An 18,806-nucleotide genomic window follows, 5' to 3' on the forward strand; every position below is an offset into this window, starting at 1 on the left:
ATCATCACCGCTCGCCGCTGCAGTTAAACCAGCGACTGCGGTAAATCTACCGCGCTGTTTCCGGCTGCCGGGCGTTTTCTCGAGCACTTACTCTCTCGCTCACCTTAGACTTGCTGCTGGTGGGATCTTCCTCTCTTCCTCAATGATGAAGACGTCGCGTCATCAGCCATTCGGGGCTGAATGCTTTTCCGCACCCGTATTCCGGCAGCCCCCGCCCCCTGCGAAAAGATTGGCTTGTCGTTTCCTTCTGACCAGCAGGATTGGCTGAAGGTTTCCACTTGGTTTATTAGAAGCTGATCCCGACGAATCAGCAGCCAGGTCCCGCGCAGGAGGCGGGACTTACTGGAAAACGGGAAGAAACGCGCCGTTATAACGGTGAACTGGCGCCATTAGAACCCGCTAATTTCAGTTAAACAGCGCAGCTCGTGGTAAAAATGACCAAAACTAGATAAAAAGAAAGTTACAACCACAAAACAAACATCAAAGCAAATCGGTGCTTTGTGTTCATATAGGCGCGTCAACGGCGCCGCCATGTTGGGGAGGTCAGTATCGCCTGCAAATAATTCCGTTTTATTCTCCTTTCCAGAATTAACTGTGAATCTGCACGTCTTCTGAGTGTTACATGCATCTTTAGTTAAATAATTCTGAAAAAGAAAAAAAAAATTGGGAACTATTTTGCCACAAAACGCCCTGCATGTCCCCCTCAGCCAGGAGGGAGGGGGCGTCTCAAAACTACTGTATAAGCAACATTAAGAGATCAGAAATCTTCTCAGGCATTAACTTCACACAATGAAGCTTTGAGGCCTCAAACGCTTAAGTTTACGGTTATTCCTCCACGGAGAACAGCCCTGAATCCGTTTCTCTAGAATGCAGCGTTTCACGTGAAATCACTCTAAACGACTATGTTAACTTAAATCATGAAAATTAATTTAGCAGAAAAAGTTGTAAGATCAATTAAATTCCTCTAAAGCCGATTCAGGGAGAACCCATTCCGCTTTTTAGGTGATTGTGGAAATATCGAAATTGTTTAGCATTATTTACTCCTAGGGAATAATATACTGAATACGGTTATAGGGACCAGCATATTAGAGTAGGCCAGCTTCGCTCAAGGGTCCTCATGTAACCTTCTGCTCTAACATTCTGTTCAGCATCTGTACAGGAAACAGACTGGAGGGAAGTGAGAGACCAAACCACGGCCTGCAGAAGACTGAATTAAGGCTAGTCAGAGCCACAGGGAGGTGACAGTGAAGGCAGAGTTAGAAAGATAAGAGCAACACTGATGTGGCTCAGGCTTGGTTGTCCTCCCACCCACATGGGAGGGGGTTTGATTATAAAATGTGGAGTTTTTCTGGCAGACTGTGAACGTCAGACTAAACTCCCAGATAAAAAAACTGCTGGAACTCCGACTTCACTGCATGTAGTCTGTTCTCTGATCCCTGTGACCAGATCCAACGAACACGCGAGGGCTGTCCAGTGAGGGATAGCAGAGCACACTCAACATGATAATACTAAAGATTACTTCAGCTGAGTATTTCATCTCAGATCGTTCACTGACCAAAACATGGGTCATGCTAAATGTGCTGTTTTTGTTATTTTTGTAGGGGAAAAAAAAAGACAAAACCAAAAGGTGAACAGTTTATATCTAGCATTTAAATTTAAACTGAATTAAACTGTATTTAATTCATTCAATCACAGATCCTGGCAGCCGTCACTGCTTATTCACCCATTTCCTTCCAGATTAACTTTAATGACATACACATTACTACATAACATGCTCCTGATTAACAACTGAAGCGGGAAATCTGGGATCATGCATGTCCAAAAGTAACCAGACACCTTCTAATTAGTGAATTCAGCTACTGGCATCCCTCAAAATCACTCAGAGAAGTCCTGCCAGTTATAAACCCTATTTTAACTATAGTAAACTCATCCCTTAGTCTGGGCCATGTTCCCAAAGCTTTTAAACTAGCAGTTATCAAACCTCTGATCAAGAAACCAAATCTTGATGTCACCGTTTTGTCTAATTACAGGCCTGTTTCTAACTTACCGTTTATATCTAAGATCTTAGAAGAAGCTGTGGCCCAACAACTTAGTTCATATCTACACAAGAACCATATATATGAAAAATTCCAGTCTGGATTCAGGCCACACCACAGCACTGAGACGCACTAGATAAGATAACTAATGATCTTCTTCTTGCCTCTGATCAAGGCTACATATCTCTCTTAGTGCTACTTGACCTCAGCGCGGCTTTCGATACAATAGACCACAATATTCTCCTAGAAAGGTTAGAAAACATGGTTGGAGTCACAGGGACGACCCTATCATGGTTCAGATCTTACCTATCAGAACGTTATCAGTACATTAGGGTAAACAATTTATCTTCCACTTATTCAAAAGTGAGATTTGGAGTTCCGCAGGGCTCTATATTAGGACCATTACTATTTACACTATACATGTTACCGTTAGGCACAGTTATAAGTAACCATGGCGTAAACTTTCACTGTTATGCAGACGATACTCAACTGTACAGATCAGCCAAGCCTGATGACCAATACAGGTTAAAGAAAATGGAGGACAGTGTAAAAGACGTGAAAGGCTGGATGTCACGCAACTTCCTCCTATTAAACAGTAACAAAACAGAGGTTCCCCTTCTGGGTCCAAAATTAGCAAGAAGTAAATCACCAGATTTAATCTTAAATCTCGCCGACTTTCCAGCCACACCTGGATCAGCAGCTAAAAATCTCGGCGTTATAAAAGATTCAGATTTATCATTCGATCAACACACAGGCAGCATCACTAGGACAGCTTTTCTACATCTTCACAACATCGCCAAGATCAGAAATGCCCTGTCCCTGCGTGATGCAGAAACACTAGTACACGCCTTTATTACTTCCAGGCTAGACTACTGTAACGCGCTACTGTCAGGATGTACGAGCAGGAATTTAAACAAACTCCAACTAGTCCAAAACGCCGCAGCCAGGGTCCTCACTCAAACTAGAACATCTGATCATATCAGTCCAGCGCTATCATCACTTCATTGGCTGCCTATTAAAATCCGTATTGATTATAAAATCCTTTATTGACTTATAAAGCCCTACATGGTCTCGCTCCTGAGTACCTGCAAGACCTTGTTTCTCATTATGAGCCATCACGACCACTCAGATCCCAGAGTGCTGGCTTATTAATAGTCCCCAGAATTCCTAAGGCTGCAGCTGGGGGAAGAGCTTTTTCTTATAAAGCCCCCAAACTCTGGAATGATCTTCCAGAAACTGTTCGGGACTCAGACACAGTCTCAGTCTTTAAGACTAGGCTGAAAACTCACTTGTTCAGTTCAGCTTTTGGTAGCTAATGTTCCCCCTAGATAAAGGCAGCAGATCCAGGGGTCCATGGACACAGGTAATTATAGTAAACTGAGGCGCTGGTGCCGTCGTCCCGCTGCTCGCACGCGGTCACTCAGGTTTGTGGACGGTGGAGCGGAGGGACGCCAGACTGTCTCAGAGTGCTGCCGTGTCTGTGTGTCCTTCTAGTTCTCTCCTGTTAGTTAAGCTGTCATAGTCAGATCTGCCGGAGTCGTTAGCCACACTCTGGAAATGTCCACATTCCCTGTTTATGTACAAACGGATAGAATAAAACTAATTCCCTCTCCCTTCCTCCCTTCCCCCCCCCCGAGCACACGACCACCCACATGTCCGGCCGGACACTGAAGGACGACTGACTGTCGAGCCCTCCTGCTGCCCACTTCAGACCAGCTGCCCACACCCAGCTACCACCACATGCCTTGGACGAGCTGCCCACCCTACACTAATGTTCTCATGGACTCCTAGTTATTCCTAATACCAATATTACTGCTATTAATATTAGTAGTATAATAACTCTGTAGGTAGTCTGACCAGAGGAGGACGGGTCCCCCCTGGTGAGCCTGGTTCCTCCCAAGGTTTCTTCCTCAGCTCTGAGGGAGGTTCTCCTTGCCACCGTCGCCCCTGGCTTGCTCACCTGGGGGTTTTACATTCATGTTAAAACTCTGTCTTTTCTGGAATTCTGTGAAGCTGCTTTGGGACCACATCAGTTTTAAAAAGCGCTACAAATAAATCTGATTTGATTTGATTTGATGCATCGCTGACCCAGAGCGCGATGGAACCATGTCCAATGACGAGCATCAGCTGACGAAGCACCATCCAGACTGAAACCCAGCATCAGTACCTCACCTCATGCTCTTGTGTCTGCAATCAAATCCTTGCAGCAAATGTTCCTCATATCATACAGCCTTCCCAGAAGAGAAGAAGCTGTTAACTGCAGCAAACAAGAGGCCGACTCGTTATTAATACGCATGATCATGTGAGACCCGCTGGCTGAACAGCCGTCTACCATCCTCTAGCGTCTATTTAAACTATGCATGTTTAAGAAAAGTCAAGTCAGGCAAAGTTCCTCGCTCTGTCACAACTCTTTAATAAGAACACATTTAATATGAAATGGATTCTCCAACCGAAAGAAAACATATAAAAGATGTATCCTAAGAAAAAAGTGTGACTTAATTATTTCAGAAAAGTCATACAAATTTCTTTAAAAAGGAAAGAAAACAGAAAAAAAAGAAATGAAAACAGCAAACAGACTCGGTCAAGGAAGCTCCAGCCTGCAGAGACCCCAAGCTACAATCCTCAGCATTTACTAAAATATACGCCAATGAAAATCAAAAAAACAAACCTCACTCACAGGTTCACACATTCCTCAAACAGGCTGCCGGCATCAGCGCCACCTACAGGCCTCGTTTTCGGTCACTGATTCAAATTAAGCCCCAATAAATTAAGCTGTAACAGGTCATCGCTTCTAGCTGCGTTCAGTACTCTGTAACAAAAAGGGCTGCGGGACCCGGAACTCGGTCCAGAGTCTCCGCCTCAACGGAGAGAATTTAAGTCCTGCTAAAATCCTGAACTACAGACGAACGGAGGGAGGAGGGAGGGGATGGGTGGGGCGGTGCGACTTCGCTGGAGGTGGATTCCCTTTGGGGCAGGATGAAGTGAGGTCTCAGCCGGATACTGCTGCTGAGGATTTTGGGGTCAGGCTCCCATTTTTTGGTAACACAGCAAATAGACGAAGCACCAAGAAGGCAAGGTTACAAAGGAACGTGGCTGAAGAGATAGGAGACCGACTCGCCGTTGTGGGTCCTGCGAATAGCCTCAGCTAGGATCATGGAAATATCAATGACCTGGAAGAAGACGGAAATAAAAATTATGATCAACAGAGATGGCATGAACAATTCCTTATGCCCATAGTGTAACACACAATCTAATTAATCTGATCTCCTCAGAAATCTCATGGAAAAAAATAACTATTTATTGGCTTTGACTGGAAATGAAATACAGGAAGGGCGGTCTCTGACATTTGCACAGTATCTGTAGGTTTCACATTAACTACCCACAAAGAAAAGAGGACAGTGACCCACATTTGTCAATATTTTACACTATAAGCGCTGATCTCAGAGTTATTGCTCATTTAAACATCTTCACAAGAGACAAACTGATGTCTCACCAGTCCTAATCCTGAGTAAAAAAAGGAAATGACCCAATGATCCTGGACTAAGGCAACTCTCTACTTCCATTAGGGACACTGGTATCTGACCTGTATTTTAGGACAATGCTTCATCTTCTCCTCTTGTGGAATGGTGTTAGTCACAACTACAGCTTCAAAGCAAGCATTATTGATCCGCGATATGGCAGGACCAGAGAAGATGCCGTGGGTAAGGATGGCGTAAACCTTGGTGGCGCCTGCTGATATCAGCCTAGAAGAACAAGAACGTGAAGGTCAGAGAGGCGTAACTACTCCAGCCCTCGGATCAACAATAGGCATTATTATAATTCCACATGAAGCCGTCTCGAGGAATAACTGCACCATATTTAACGATGTATAAAGCGAGTTACCGGTCAGCCGCGTGGCAGATGGTGCCACATGTGTCAGCCATGTCATCAACCAGGATGGCCACGCGGTCTTTCACATCCCCCACCAGGACCATGCGATCCACCTCATTAGCCTTTTTTCTCTCTTTGTGAATGAGGGCAAAGTCAACATTGAGCCTGTCCGCTATGGACGTGACCCTGCCGGACGGAAAAACACATTTTAGGCGTAAATTACGTCAAAGCAAGAAGAACGACATCCACACGGTACAGCACACCGTCCAACGCCACAGTAAACACACTCTCGCACGGCAGCGCATTCATCTGACTCAAACACAAGCCATGCGCACCTCTTGGCTCCTCCAGCGTCAGGTGAGACAATGGTGCAGTTCTTCCACTCAGGGATGTTCTCCTTAATCCACTTTAGCACTGCAGGCTCTGCATACAGGTTGTCCACAGGAATGTCAAAGAAACCCTAAAAACATTAGATAAATGTGACAAACTAGGAATGCAAGACATTCCACCCACTGAAAGAAAAGCAGTGATGAAAATGAGACGGTGATGTGAAAGTCCTCAACAGTGAAGACGGTGGTCGCGTGAAACGGATTCAGTTTCTAAAAGGGGCGCAAGACAAGCCGTTTAGAATCCCGGTTCATGCTGAGAATCAAGAGGGCATCGATTTTGCGGCAGATACTGTAGCCTTGGATTTAAAAAGTTTCACATTTAAAAAGTTTATTTCATGTAAACCACTTTGACTTCAAAACCTTTTCAATTTCGAGTTTCGGTTTTTGTCCAATTATGTCTTGAATTTCAGCTTAAGCCAAGATTTTCATTCAGGTCCTTCACAAGGAACACCGGAAAACCAAATCGAAGACGGCAGCATGAAAAATCACTGGCCTGATCGGGTCGGGCTGCTTTCACCCCTCGCCATCTCAAAACGGTCTTATTCGTTTGTGCATCCAGTTAAAACAAACCAATGCTTTAATCTGCTGACGGATGTCAGAGCGAGGCGCGCAGGAAAACGTTGGCGAGTCCGCGGCTTCAGCCCCTCGTGAAAAACTCAGAGGGGGCGATTCTGAAAAGCTCGTAGGTAAAATTATAACAAGGCAGAAAAAAGTGCTTCTTGTTTTTTTGTCAGAACTACGACTTTCAGAAAACAGTCGCTCGAGCGTCACGACGAGCCTCTCCCGAAAAAGCTGCTACCACGTCATGTGCACACGGTGGACGAACAGCGGAGCAGATTCCGGGTCGACCAAGTCAGTCAGAACAGTAGAGAGAGACTCTTCACCGACTAGCCACATGAAACAGACCCTCAGATAAAAAAACGGGCCAGAACTTGGCGGCCAGCATTGAACAGACACGGCTTGCAGAGCGTAAAGTAATATTTGCCCTTTTATGCGTGCAAATGCTAAAGTTAAGATTATTGATCACGTATAATTTTACTGTGAATTTATTTAGAATAAAACAGAAACGCAAATCACTTAAATACAAATCACTGGTGGGATTTCTTTAAAATGTTTTATTTTAAGAATAAATACCCTCAACTAAAACTACTTGTTTTTGTGCGCTTATTTAAATCACATTAAAATACAAAAATTTGTTCGGGACGGTAGGAATTTGGTTCGGCAGAGTGAATTTTCAGGATGTAAAAGTTATCGTCGGACCCTCTGGCGGAAACGTAACTGCGTGCATTCATACAGCTTCTAAAAGCAGGACTGCCGATTTAGGATCAGGTTCCTCTCTCATTTACTGGATCAGATCCTAGACCAGCACTCCTACTAAGCCTTGTGAATACAGGCTAATGTGCATTCCGTAAAGTCAGCTGTGCTTCGGAATGCGTTGACCGCTGACGAGAGCGCCGGTCAAGGACGCGTCGTCCACATCTTCATCAGCATCAAGCGGTTTCGTATTTAAGACCTAAACTTGGAGCCAGACCTTCCTTCAGAGCCTGTGCATGTGACGTTAACACAAGAAGGCATACGACATGGTGAGAAAAACAAACCCAAAGTCCACGCCGACACCTCTGACTTTAAATGACTACGGGGGTCCAGGGAGACTCACGGCATCCCGACACAGCAACTTACAGTTTTAACAACAAACCTCACACAGCGCAGCTTTAAAAAGCTCGATTAAATGGTAGTCGCATCCAGCAGGGGCAGCCTCTGCGTGCAGAAACCCACCTGAATCTGAGAGGCATGTAGGTCCATGGTTATGATATGATCTGCACCTGAGACTGAGAGCATGTTGGCCACCAGCTTGGCAGAGATGGGCGCCCGGCTCTGCAGAGCGAGAGGAGATCACGTTAAAAGGTGAACGAAGGCTTAACAGAATAAACTGCATCCAACACAGCAACGCAAAACAAAAGGCATAAACACAGCCGGGCAGGAATGAGCTCCCCCTGTCCTCCATCAAAGCAATAACACAACCATCCTGAGAATCATCATTAATCTGCTCAACGCCGCCAGTGCCGAGACTTAATAACCACTGATAAACCACATTTTGGGTTTTATCAACATGCAGTTCTCCTAGATCCAAATAAACTAATCTGTGCCTGAATATTAAATATTATAATACATATAAGTTACGCAATCCTGCAACAGGTGTTAGTGCTGGGATTTCTGGACGAAGCAATACACATTCCTAAGAAAGCTCATTATTATGCTAGGTACAACTTCAGCCAATGCTGGACCGGCGCATCGCCGCAAGAAACAAGCAGAAACGACGTGACGCCAACATCACTTCGCTCTACGCTGAGCCTTGTGAGAAAACAGTCAGGAATTGTTAGGAACAGCTATGGAATGATCTGTATTTCTCCTGCGATGTGATTTGGCCAAAATGAATAAAAATAAAAGCCTAATTTAATAAAACAAATGCAACACTTCACACGTCTTTAACGAAGAACACTTCCCGAGAGCAACGCTTCTGATTAAGGCTTGTGATCCACTTTCTGCTCCGGATTGATTAAATAACAGCTCCCTGTGTTTAAACCTGCATCGTAATCATTAACTGGCAATCAGCACACCTGAATATCAATTTGCATACAGTGCCTTTGATGCTCTGACACTGGTGGATGGTTAACCAAGGCCACGATTCCGAGATCCACGTCCGACCTCACCTTGTCCTTTTTGTCCTGGCGGGCGTAGGGAAAACAGGGGATGACGGCAGTTACGCGGGAGGCAGACGCGATCTTGCAGGCGTTAATCATGATCAGGAGCTCCATCAAGTTGTCATTGATCTCTCCGCAGCCACTCTGGACGATGTACACATCCTCGCCGCGGACGCTCTCTCCAATCTCCACACTGGAGCGGCAAACAAAAGAGCACCACTGGAGTGACAAAGGCCAAGCATATGAACCACAAGGGCAGCGGAGGTTAATATAGCGGCTACATGCATTTCATCATTTATATTCAAGGCTGAAAAGGTTCCTGACGGTCTTCTGTGTTGTGCTTTGAACTAAAGGAGGGATGCAGACCACAGAATCCAACCAAAAGCAGAGATCACTTACATCTTCAATAAACCATCTCTTTATAAACACAAAGAAATACAGAACTGTGAACTGAAAACATATAATAATAATAATAATAATAATAAACTGAATAACGCTGCTGCCCTGACCGCACTTTGAATGGTGGCCAACGGGTAGTTTATATTCTGGAACTACTTTGATCCGCTGAAGTATTTAAGTCGTTAATGGAAAAATAAATCAATAACTTCACATCTGAGCAGCTTTTATTCATCCTGGTTAATGAGGGGTTACAGAGACCTGGCAACCAGCCCCGGGGTAGTCAAGGTACCCTTGTCCAGTTGCCTTGGCAGACTAATACCAAACAAAACCCAAACAGGCAGGAAGGTGTTGGTCAATGAGCACTCGGATCACTGACACGCCGCTTTAACCAGGAGTCGTCTTCAACACTCTCCAGTGGTCATATGTCAAACTAGTATCCCAGATCTTTATGTCTGCAGGGGAATTCCACCTAATTTTTTCCAAATTTCTGTCTAATTCATCGGTTGAGATATAAACAAACCCGCCCAGACTGGTTTGATGTGAAACGGTCCGTTTACTCTGATTTCTTCACAGTGGTGGTGATAGGAACCAGGAGTCCTGGTGTCTACAACGCATCTACAGGGAATGCTGATGATGGAAAACTGTTTTCCTTTTCTGGCTACTTTGCCTTACAACACCCCTGAATTAAAATAAATGGACTAAATGTGTTTTAGAGAAAACCTCGTCATTAGTCCATCGTAAAACAGAGTTTTAGACACCAGGCCAGTGAATTCAGAGCCATGTATTAATAACTCCTGCGATGGAGCTTTGAGGCTGTTGGAAGGTGGACGCCTGGCTTCCACGACCACCTCTGCGAACTTCTCTGACCGGGTTTCTCTAGAATGAAGCATTTCGCACCAAACCACTGGATATACTGGTGTAGTAAAGGTTTAGTTACTCAGGAATTCTGAAAATTCGGTGGCGTTCCCCTTCAGCGGGAGTTTTCTCAGCGCTCTAACGCGTTAGTGCCCGTTCGGTTCGGTTCGGTCGCGTTACAAAAAGACGCAGAGTTTAAGAGAAAAACCCCTAAAGAGCCTCACTGGGCTCGATATGGAACCACAGCTACTCAGTCCTGTCAGAAAAGCCTGGTCCGTTTCTGCTGCCTCGCACATCAACACAGCGCGGCGCTTCAACGCCCAGCTAACCGAACCGAACCGAACTAACCTAGAGAGCTCAGTAACCCGCGCACTGCGGGTCTGGCTTAAGACCGATCAGAACCCAGAACACAAGCTAAACTGGCAAACAGTCTCCCAGTAAAGCAGGGCTGCTAAGCTCGCTGCTCTGTGAGCGCGGGTCTGAGGAAATCTGTGCTGCATTCTGGGAGTTGTAGTCTTCGCCGCCCCACGTGGAGGGACCGACTGCACAAGCTGAACTACAAGTTCCGATGGCGCTCGAAAGTCGGCGGCGCACGGGAGACCGAGCAGCCAGCCACCGCAGCGGAGTAGCGGGCTCACCATGTTTCCTGGTTGCTGAACTTCTTGGTGACGACCTTGCCCAGCTCCAGCCCCAGGCGGTCGGCGATGCGCTGCGACAGGTCCTGGTGGGAGCTCCCGCTGAAGATCTTGATGTTCGGCATGTTTTCGCGCGTTCCTGCGACTCGCGGTGCGCGCGACAAAGGACGACGGGGCAGAACGGCCTTCGCGCTGAAGGAAGCGATCCCCGCTCGAGCTGGAGGCGGCTGGCGGTGTCGGTGAGGCGCTGGTGCCCGGTGGTGAAACTGCCCTGGTCAGGTGGATGTCTTCCCTACCTCTCCGCCATAGCTGGTCTCACTAGCCTCCCGATGGCACGCGAGATCACATGCGAGCCGTGCCTGCTGACGTCACCGCGTTGCGGACAGGGGGCGTGTCAGCACGCTGAGATGCGGCCTCCGTAGGGCACTCACAGGGAAAGGCCGCCGAGGCCGCGCTACATTACCGTTTCATTACAATACAATACTTTACAGTATGATACATTACAATACAATACTTTACAATACTTTACAATATAATACATTACAATACAATACTTTACAATATAATACGATACAATACATTACAATACGATACAATATGATACATTACAATATAATACGATACAATACATTACAATACAATACAATATGATACATTACAATACAATACTTTACAATACTTTACAATATAATACATTACAATACAATACTTTATAATACTTTACAATATAATACATTACAATACAATACTTTACAATATAATACGATACAATACATTACAATACGATACAATATGATACATTACAATATAATACGATACATTACAATACAATACAATGCAATGCTCGAAGAGCCCTTTGAGCTTCGAGTACAGCTCGGCTTGACCCGCCATCCTTCAAGGCGCGTTCCCCCAGGTGGGAGAATGAACTGTAGTGTATTGTATCATATTGTATCGTAGTGTATTGTAGTGTGTTGTAGTGTAGTGTGTTGTAGTGTAGTGTAGTGTAGTGTAGTGTGTTGTAGTGTAGTGTATTATATTGTAGTGTGTTGTAGTGTAGTGTAGTGTAGTGTAGTGTATTGTAGTGTAGTGTATTGTAGTGTATTGTATTGTAGTGTAGTGTGTTGTAGTGTATTGTAGTGTAGTGTAGTGTAGTGTGTTGTAGTGTGTTGTATTGTAGTGTAGTGTGTTGTAGTGTAGTGTAGTGTGTTGTAGTGTAGTGTGTTGTAGTGTGTTGTAGTGTAGTGTAGTGTGTTGTAGTGTGTTGTATTGCACTGTTCTGTGTTCAGCTCTGCTCCTTCTCTCTCTGTATCAGTGACTGTGTTTCTATCAGTGTCTGAGCTCAGGACCGTCTCTCTCTCTAACCTGCTGGTAACTAGCAGAGAGACGTTCTCTAGACAGACGAAGCTCTTCCTGTAAGTCGCTCTGGATCAGAGCGTCTGCTAAACGCTGTAAATGTGAGTGTGGTTCAGTTCGAGTTTTGAGCCATCAAAACATCCATTTCTGGCTTTGTAGGCCAGCATTAGGGTTTAAATCCGATGCAGCTACAGGAAGCCAGTGAAGGGAGCGCAGCAGTGGGGTGACGTGGCTGAACTTGGGCAGATTGAAGACGAGCCGAGCTGCCGCATCCTGGATGAGCTGCAGAGGCTTGATGGCCGCATGGGAAGACCAGCCAAGAGTGAGTCGCAGTAGTCGAGTCTTGAGATGACGAGACTGAACGAGCACCTGGCCGGCCTCTCGGGTGAGGAAGGGTCCACCGCACAAGGGTCCACCTCACATGTTCTACGGTCGTCTAACCTGTGGCCCTTTGCCGTTCCACGGTCTCGGATGAGACTTAAAGGCGACCGCGCCTTTTCTGTAGCTGCCCCAGGACTCTGGAATCATAACGGAATCTCCCACAATAGAGGTTTTTAAGTCAAATCTTAAAATCTGTTTTCTTGACTTTTGAGTGTTTTTAATGATGCACTCAGTGTCTGTTCTGTCCCGGTTGGTTCTGTCTTGCCAGCGTAGCTCTTCTATTTTTGTTTTGTTTGATGTTTTGTGTGCATGTTATTTCTTTTCCTTGATCAATGTGTTGTGTAGTTCTGATTGTTTAGTAGTGGATGTGTTCATTGATATTATTGTGCAGGACTCTGGCCCACACTTGTCTTTTAAATGTCATACAGAAATAAAGGTGACTTGACTGCCCTGTCAGTAGTCCACTAGAGGTCAGTGTTGAGCCATAGAGCATACTATTACACATTAATGCTGTTAGGCCTAGTGAAGCACAAGCTGGAAGGAGTGTTCATGTAATTAACAGGTGGCCTGACGTCCATCAGAGAACCAGAACCTTTTTGACCCATTGATGCCCAAAAACCCATTTAGTATAATTTTAGGAAAAATGCCACATAATTTATTCTATAAATAAAACTATGTATTTATATTTTGGATGAACATTTAACCTCTTTTTAATTATATGTACAAATTTGGATTTATATTGGATTTATAAAATTTGGAATCGTCCACCAACCAAAAATATCCAGCCAGCAGCGTCCTGTGGGCAGTGTCCTGTGGGCAGCGTCCTGTGGGCAGCGTCCTGTGGGCAGCGTCCTGTGACCACTGATGAAGGACTAGAGGATGACCAACACAATCTGTGCAGCAGCAGATGAGCTGTCGTCTCTGACTTTACATCTACAAGGTAGGAGTGTCTAATAGAGTGGACAGTGAGTGGACACAGTGTTTAAAAAAGACTGCTTATAGTATATTATAGCTTTATTATTATATTGTTTTATTATTTTTGCAATTTTATTAGGTGAAATTATTCCGTTAAGAATATATATATATATATATCACTGCTGTGGGAAGAAAAACCTATTGTCCTTTATATTGTGCAGAAATTGTAAGATGGGTGGACGGATGGACAGAAGTAAGGGGATGGCATACTGAGTCAATTTTATTCTGTAAAAAGTGAGAAAATTCATTGCATAATTTAACTGAACCACGAGAAGCTACTACAGGGGGCTGCAGTAGTTTGTCAATAATGTTGAAAAGGGTCCTGGGCCGGCAAGATAGATAAGAGGAACGTGGCCTATTTAAAGCATCTCCGTATCTAGACGTATGATCTGCATAGGCTAAGGAATATACAGTAAGGCCAGTTTTCCTATAAAGCCGGTCAAGACGTCAGCCAGTGGCTCTCATAGCCCTGAGCTCAACAGTAAACACGGTGAAGAGCCGGAGGACGGCGTTTGTTTAAAGGGTGCAAGATGAAATCGTTACATACAGAGAGAATCTCATCAGGACAGGACAGGGAAGAGACGCCAGAGAGCGGCGAAGTACGGAATTACTACCATACTGAACGTTCCTGGCTCGGCTTTTTCTCTATAACAGCGAATTTCACCTCTAACCACTCTGAATGACTTTTGTTTACATCTCAACCATTAAATAATGCTTAAATTTGGAAAATTCAGTGGAATTCTCCTTTAAATTCCCCTGGGCCTTTTGTCAAAACAAAGTCCCACATCCCAGACATGAACTAAGGCCAACATGTTATATATTTTATTGTGAATAGCACTTCATTAACTTATTCCTAACTTCATTAACTTATTCCTAACTTCATTAACTTATTCCTAACTTCATTAACCTATTCCTAACTTCATTAACTTATTCCTAACTTCATTAACTTATTCCTAACTTCATTAACTTATTCCTAACTTCATTAACCTATTCCTAACTTCATTAACCTATTCCTAACTTCATTAACTTATTCCTAACTTCATTAACTTATTCCTAACTTCATTAACCTATTCCTAACTTCATTAACCTATTCCTAACTTCATTAACCTATTCCTAACTTCATTAACTTATTCTTAACTTCATTAAACTATTCTTACTTCATTACCCTATTCCTAACTTCATTAACTTATTCCTAACTTCATTAACTTATTCCTAACTTCATTAACTTATTCCTAACTTCATTAACCTATTCCTAACTTCATTAACTTATTCCTAACTTCATTACCCTATTCCTAACTTCATTAACTTATTCCTAACTTCATTAACCTATTCCTAACTTCATTAACTTATTCCTAACTTCATTAACCTATTCCTAACTTCATTAACTTATTCCTAACTTCATTAACTTATTCCTAACTTCATTAACCTATTCCTAACTTCATTAACTTATTCCTAACTTCATTAACTTATTCTTAACTTCATTAAACTATTCTTACTTCATTACCCTATTCCTAACTTCATTAACTTATTCCTAACTTCATTAACTTATTCCTAACTTCATTACCTTATTCTCCAGGGTATATTTTGGTTTGTCCATCTGAATTTATTATTCAGTAAATTATTATATATAATTATAAATTATTCAGTAAAATGAAATAAATCTACATTTTTGTTTCATTTATTTATTTATTTTTATAAAAGCCCCTCAAATGAGCAGAACGTGTGTTTATGATCTCCACATATCACTACATGCTCACAATTTACTGCTGAAAGCCAAAAATCTGCGCCGCTCTTTGTGTTGTTCTCTAAAAGTGATGTTTCCAGAGCAGATCACTGAAGAGACGCCGTCTGTTTATAGTTTAGAGCCCAGATTTGGGGAAAAACGGCTCGACTTTCAGCAGAAAAACAAACTGAGTTCAGCTTCTTTTATTATAAGGGTTTAAAATGACGTCACCGTCTATTAGACTGGAGAGAAGAGCTACAGCCTCACACGACGCCCAGCTTCTGAATGGAGCTTATGGAGTATGAACGTTATGAAGAACATGACCGAGTGCGGTTTGGGACCACCGGTGGTCTCGAGGAGTTTAAGAGGTTACGAAGTTTCAGGGCTATATTTTCGTCCTCTAGATGTCAGTGTTGCACCTCAGAGAGACCTTCGTTTTAATGCGGGTTCGGTGGGATTGACTGAGCACAAGAGTTCTGGACTGCAGGCTCACCTGAACTTACCCAGCACCAGCCTGGAGGACAGCTCTATGTTGTGGTGGTCAGAGATCTCTGTTGTGGTGGTCAGAGATCTCTGTTGTGGTGGTCAGAGATCTCTGTTGTGGTGGTCAGAGATCTCTGTTGTGGTGGTCATAGCTCTATGTTGTGGTGGTCATAGCTCTATGTTGTGGTGGTCAGAGATCTCTGTTGTGGTGGTCATAGCTCTATGTTGTGGTGGTCAGAGATCTCTGTTGTGGTGGTCAGAGCTCTATGTTGTGGTGGTCAGACATCTCTGTTGTGGTGGTCATAGCTCTATGTTGTGGTGGTCATAGCTCTATGTTGTGGTGGTCAGAGATCTCTGTTGTGGTGGTCATAGCTCTATGTTGTGGTGGTCAGAGCTCTCTGTTGTGGTGGTCAGAGCTCTCTGTTGTGGTGGTCAGAAATCTCTGTTGTGGTGGTCATAGCTCTATGTTGTGGTGGTCAGAGATCTCTGTTGTGGTGGTCATAGCTCTATGTTGTGGTGGTCAGAGCTCTATGTTGTGGTGGTCAGAGCTCTATGTTGTGGTGGTCAGAGCTCTATGTTGTGGTGGTCAGAGATCTCTGTTGTGGTGGTCATAGCTCTATGTTGTGGTGGTCAGAGCTCTATGTTGTGGTGGTCAGAGATCTCTGTTGTGGTGGTCATAGCTCTATGTTGTGGTGGTCAGAGCTCTATGTTGTGGTGGTCAGAGATCTCTGTTGTTGTGGTCAGAGCTCTCTGTTGTGGTGGTCAGAGCTCTATGTTGTGGTGGTCAGAGCTCTATGTTGTGGTGGTCAGAGATCTCTGTTGTGGTGGTCAGAGCTCTATGTTGTGGTGGTCAGAGCTCTATGTTGTGGTGGTCAGAGCTCTATGTTGTGGTGGTCAGAGCTCTATGTTGTGGTGGTCATAGCTCTATGTTGTGGTGGTCAGAGCTCCTTGTTTCTGTGCTGACGCTATTTAGAGCGAAGCCCACTGCAACGCTGTGGTCGTGGCGTCACACGCGCGTGGGCGTGGTTTAGCGGATAGAGCGCTGTGGCAGACGGAGCTGCGCGAGAGCGAAGCGGAGCGGCGCGCGGGGTGGATCGTCCCCTCGGACTCTTCAGTTATGGACGGAGCGGAGCCGGAGCGGCGCGTGTCCTCACCTGTCCTTAGAGCAGCCCTCACGGTCGGTCACGCGAGCGAAGTTCTGCGCGTTTGAGCGGGGGAATGTCCTCAGAGCAGCAGCGGAGATGGACACAGTTAAATGAGAGTGGGGTCAGCGGCGAGTGTCCGAGCAGAATGTAGACAGATTTCTGTCTGAAGCGCTGAAAAGAGCGACAGAGGACGTTCCTCTAACCTGCTGCCTCCTCTCTCCCTCCTTTCCCGAAGGACTGACTCCGATCCTCGCTCCTTGGTGAAGAGGAGTGCAGTCAGGATTTAACTGCAGCCTCCGCGAGTCTCCGTCCGGCTTCTGGCTGGAAGAATTTCTTCTCATAATATAGATAAAGTCCTCAGCTCGGTGTGAAATTCAGAGCCGGTCGGTCACTCGAGCGCAGGCTTCCTTACAGGGTCTGTCTGGAAGGAGTTGGGTTTGTTTCAGCAGCTCGTTCCGCTCTCTCCGCCATGGCTTTACCCGACAACTCCAGTGGCGTTCCGGAGGAACTTACCTTTCCTGAGATTATTGAACTAAACGTCGGGGGCCAGGTGTACATAACCCGCTACTCCACCCTGACTAGCGTGCCGGACTCCCTCTTGTGGGAGATGTTCAGCCAGAAAAGCCCTAAAGGCTTGGCTCGCGACACCAAGGGTCGCTTCTTTGTCGACCGAGATGGCTTCCTGTTTCGCTACATACTGGACTACATGCGAGACCAGCAGCTTGTCCTGCCTGACCACTTCCCTGAGCGAGGGCGGCTGCAGCGGGAAGCCGAGTTCTTCAACCTTCCAGAGCTGGTCAAGCTGCTGGCCCCAAAGATCAGCAAACAGAACTCCCTGGGCGATGAGGGTTGCCAGAGTGACCCCGAGGAGTCGTCGCCCAGCGCCGATGCCGCTCGCAACCTGGCCTCTCTCGGGGCGGCGGCGGCCACCTGCTCCAGCTTAGTGTCCGGCAGCGGGGACGGCAAGCGCTCCGGCTTCATCACCATCGGCTACCGGGGGTCCTACACGTTGGGCCGCGACAGCCAAACAGACGCCAAGTTCCGGCGGGTGGCTCGGATTATGGTATGTGGGAAGACCTCTCTGGCCAAGGAGGTTTTTGGGGAAACTCTGAACGAGAGCCGGGACCCCGATCGGCCCCCGGAGCGCTACACCTCCCGCTACTACCTGAAGTTTACTTTCCTTGAGCAGGCCTTCGACAAGCTGGCTGACGCCGGCTTCCACATGGTGGCCTGCAACTCGACAGGGACCTGCGCCTTCGCTCACGACCAGACGGACGACAAGATTTGGACCAGCTACACTGAATATGTGTTTTACCGTGAGTGAGCTCAGAACCTCTGCTCCTGCGCCTCCACCCAGCCTCCCCTCCTCTCTCTGAGACGGCACTCCCTGCAGTAGATGTAGAAGCTTCTAGATTACCACCCCAAAACACCTCCATCCATCCAGACTCTTTCCCTCAGCAGAGCCCTCGCTGTGGTCGACCACCCCCGCCCCCCTTCAAGCTAACTGTCCCTTCTAACCGCAGCCCTCCCCTCAGCCAGAGACTGCTCCTGATTTTTGTGTAACCACCTCTAACGTTTCTGGCCTCTGTGAAGTACAGTGTCGTGCTCTTTGAGTTCATTTTGTGGTGTTGATTTGCTGTTAAACCGTTCAAAGTGACAAAAGGGCCAGTTGAAAAGGGCTTGGAAGAATCAACCAAATAGTCGGACGTCTTGTAAAGCTTTCCGGATTGTCCATCCCTAATGAAAAAGATGTGTTCTTCGGTCAAGCCACGTTTTGAAATGTCTTTTGGGACCAAACCTTTAGAAAACCAGCACGTAGACACGATAACCGTATCAGCCGTACAGTAAACGACAGGCATG

At 45.6% G+C, this 18,806-nt stretch overlaps 3 protein-coding genes across 5 annotated transcripts in view; 1 reads left to right on the top strand and 2 right to left on the bottom strand.

Annotated features, from left to right (window-relative positions):
• The window catches only part of LOC108413284 (solute carrier family 25 member 53), an 11,263-nt gene extending 11,117 nt beyond the window's left edge, over positions 1 to 146 (bottom strand). For 2 of the 3 annotated variants that reach the window (XM_037540390.1, XM_037540389.1), the window contains exon 1: positions 1 to 95. This exon is cut by the window's left edge and continues 125 nt beyond it. The gene's annotated coding sequence lies outside the window, so the exon portion shown is untranslated. The other variant, XM_037540391.1, reaches the window with a different exon arrangement.
• A 4,279-nt stretch (positions 147 to 4,425) lies between these two features.
• prps1b (phosphoribosyl pyrophosphate synthetase 1B) lies at positions 4,426 to 11,238 on the bottom strand. Its single transcript, XM_017685735.2, has 7 exons — positions 10,890 to 11,238; positions 9,007 to 9,190; positions 8,072 to 8,170; positions 6,242 to 6,366; positions 5,919 to 6,092; positions 5,620 to 5,779; positions 4,426 to 5,206 (listed from the first exon to the last, which is right to left on the bottom strand). Exons 1-7 carry the CDS (start codon positions 11,009 to 11,011, stop codon positions 5,114 to 5,116), a joined length of 957 nt encoding a protein of 318 aa, XP_017541224.1. The 5' UTR covers positions 11,012 to 11,238; the 3' UTR covers positions 4,426 to 5,113.
• A 5,585-nt stretch (positions 11,239 to 16,823) lies between these two features.
• Positions 16,824 to 18,806, top strand: part of kctd12b (potassium channel tetramerisation domain containing 12b) — a 29,188-nt gene continuing 27,205 nt past the window's right edge. Inside the window, exon 1 of the mRNA XM_017685733.2 lies at positions 16,824 to 18,262. Within this exon, the coding sequence (XP_017541222.1) occupies positions 17,416 to 18,262 (847 nt within the window). The 5' untranslated portion in view covers positions 16,824 to 17,415. The remainder of the gene's footprint in view (positions 18,263 to 18,806) is intronic.

Source organism: Pygocentrus nattereri, chromosome 8 (assembly GCF_015220715.1).
Source record: "Pygocentrus nattereri isolate fPygNat1 chromosome 8, fPygNat1.pri, whole genome shotgun sequence".
Classification (NCBI taxonomy): Eukaryota; Metazoa; Chordata; class Actinopteri; order Characiformes; family Serrasalmidae; genus Pygocentrus; species Pygocentrus nattereri.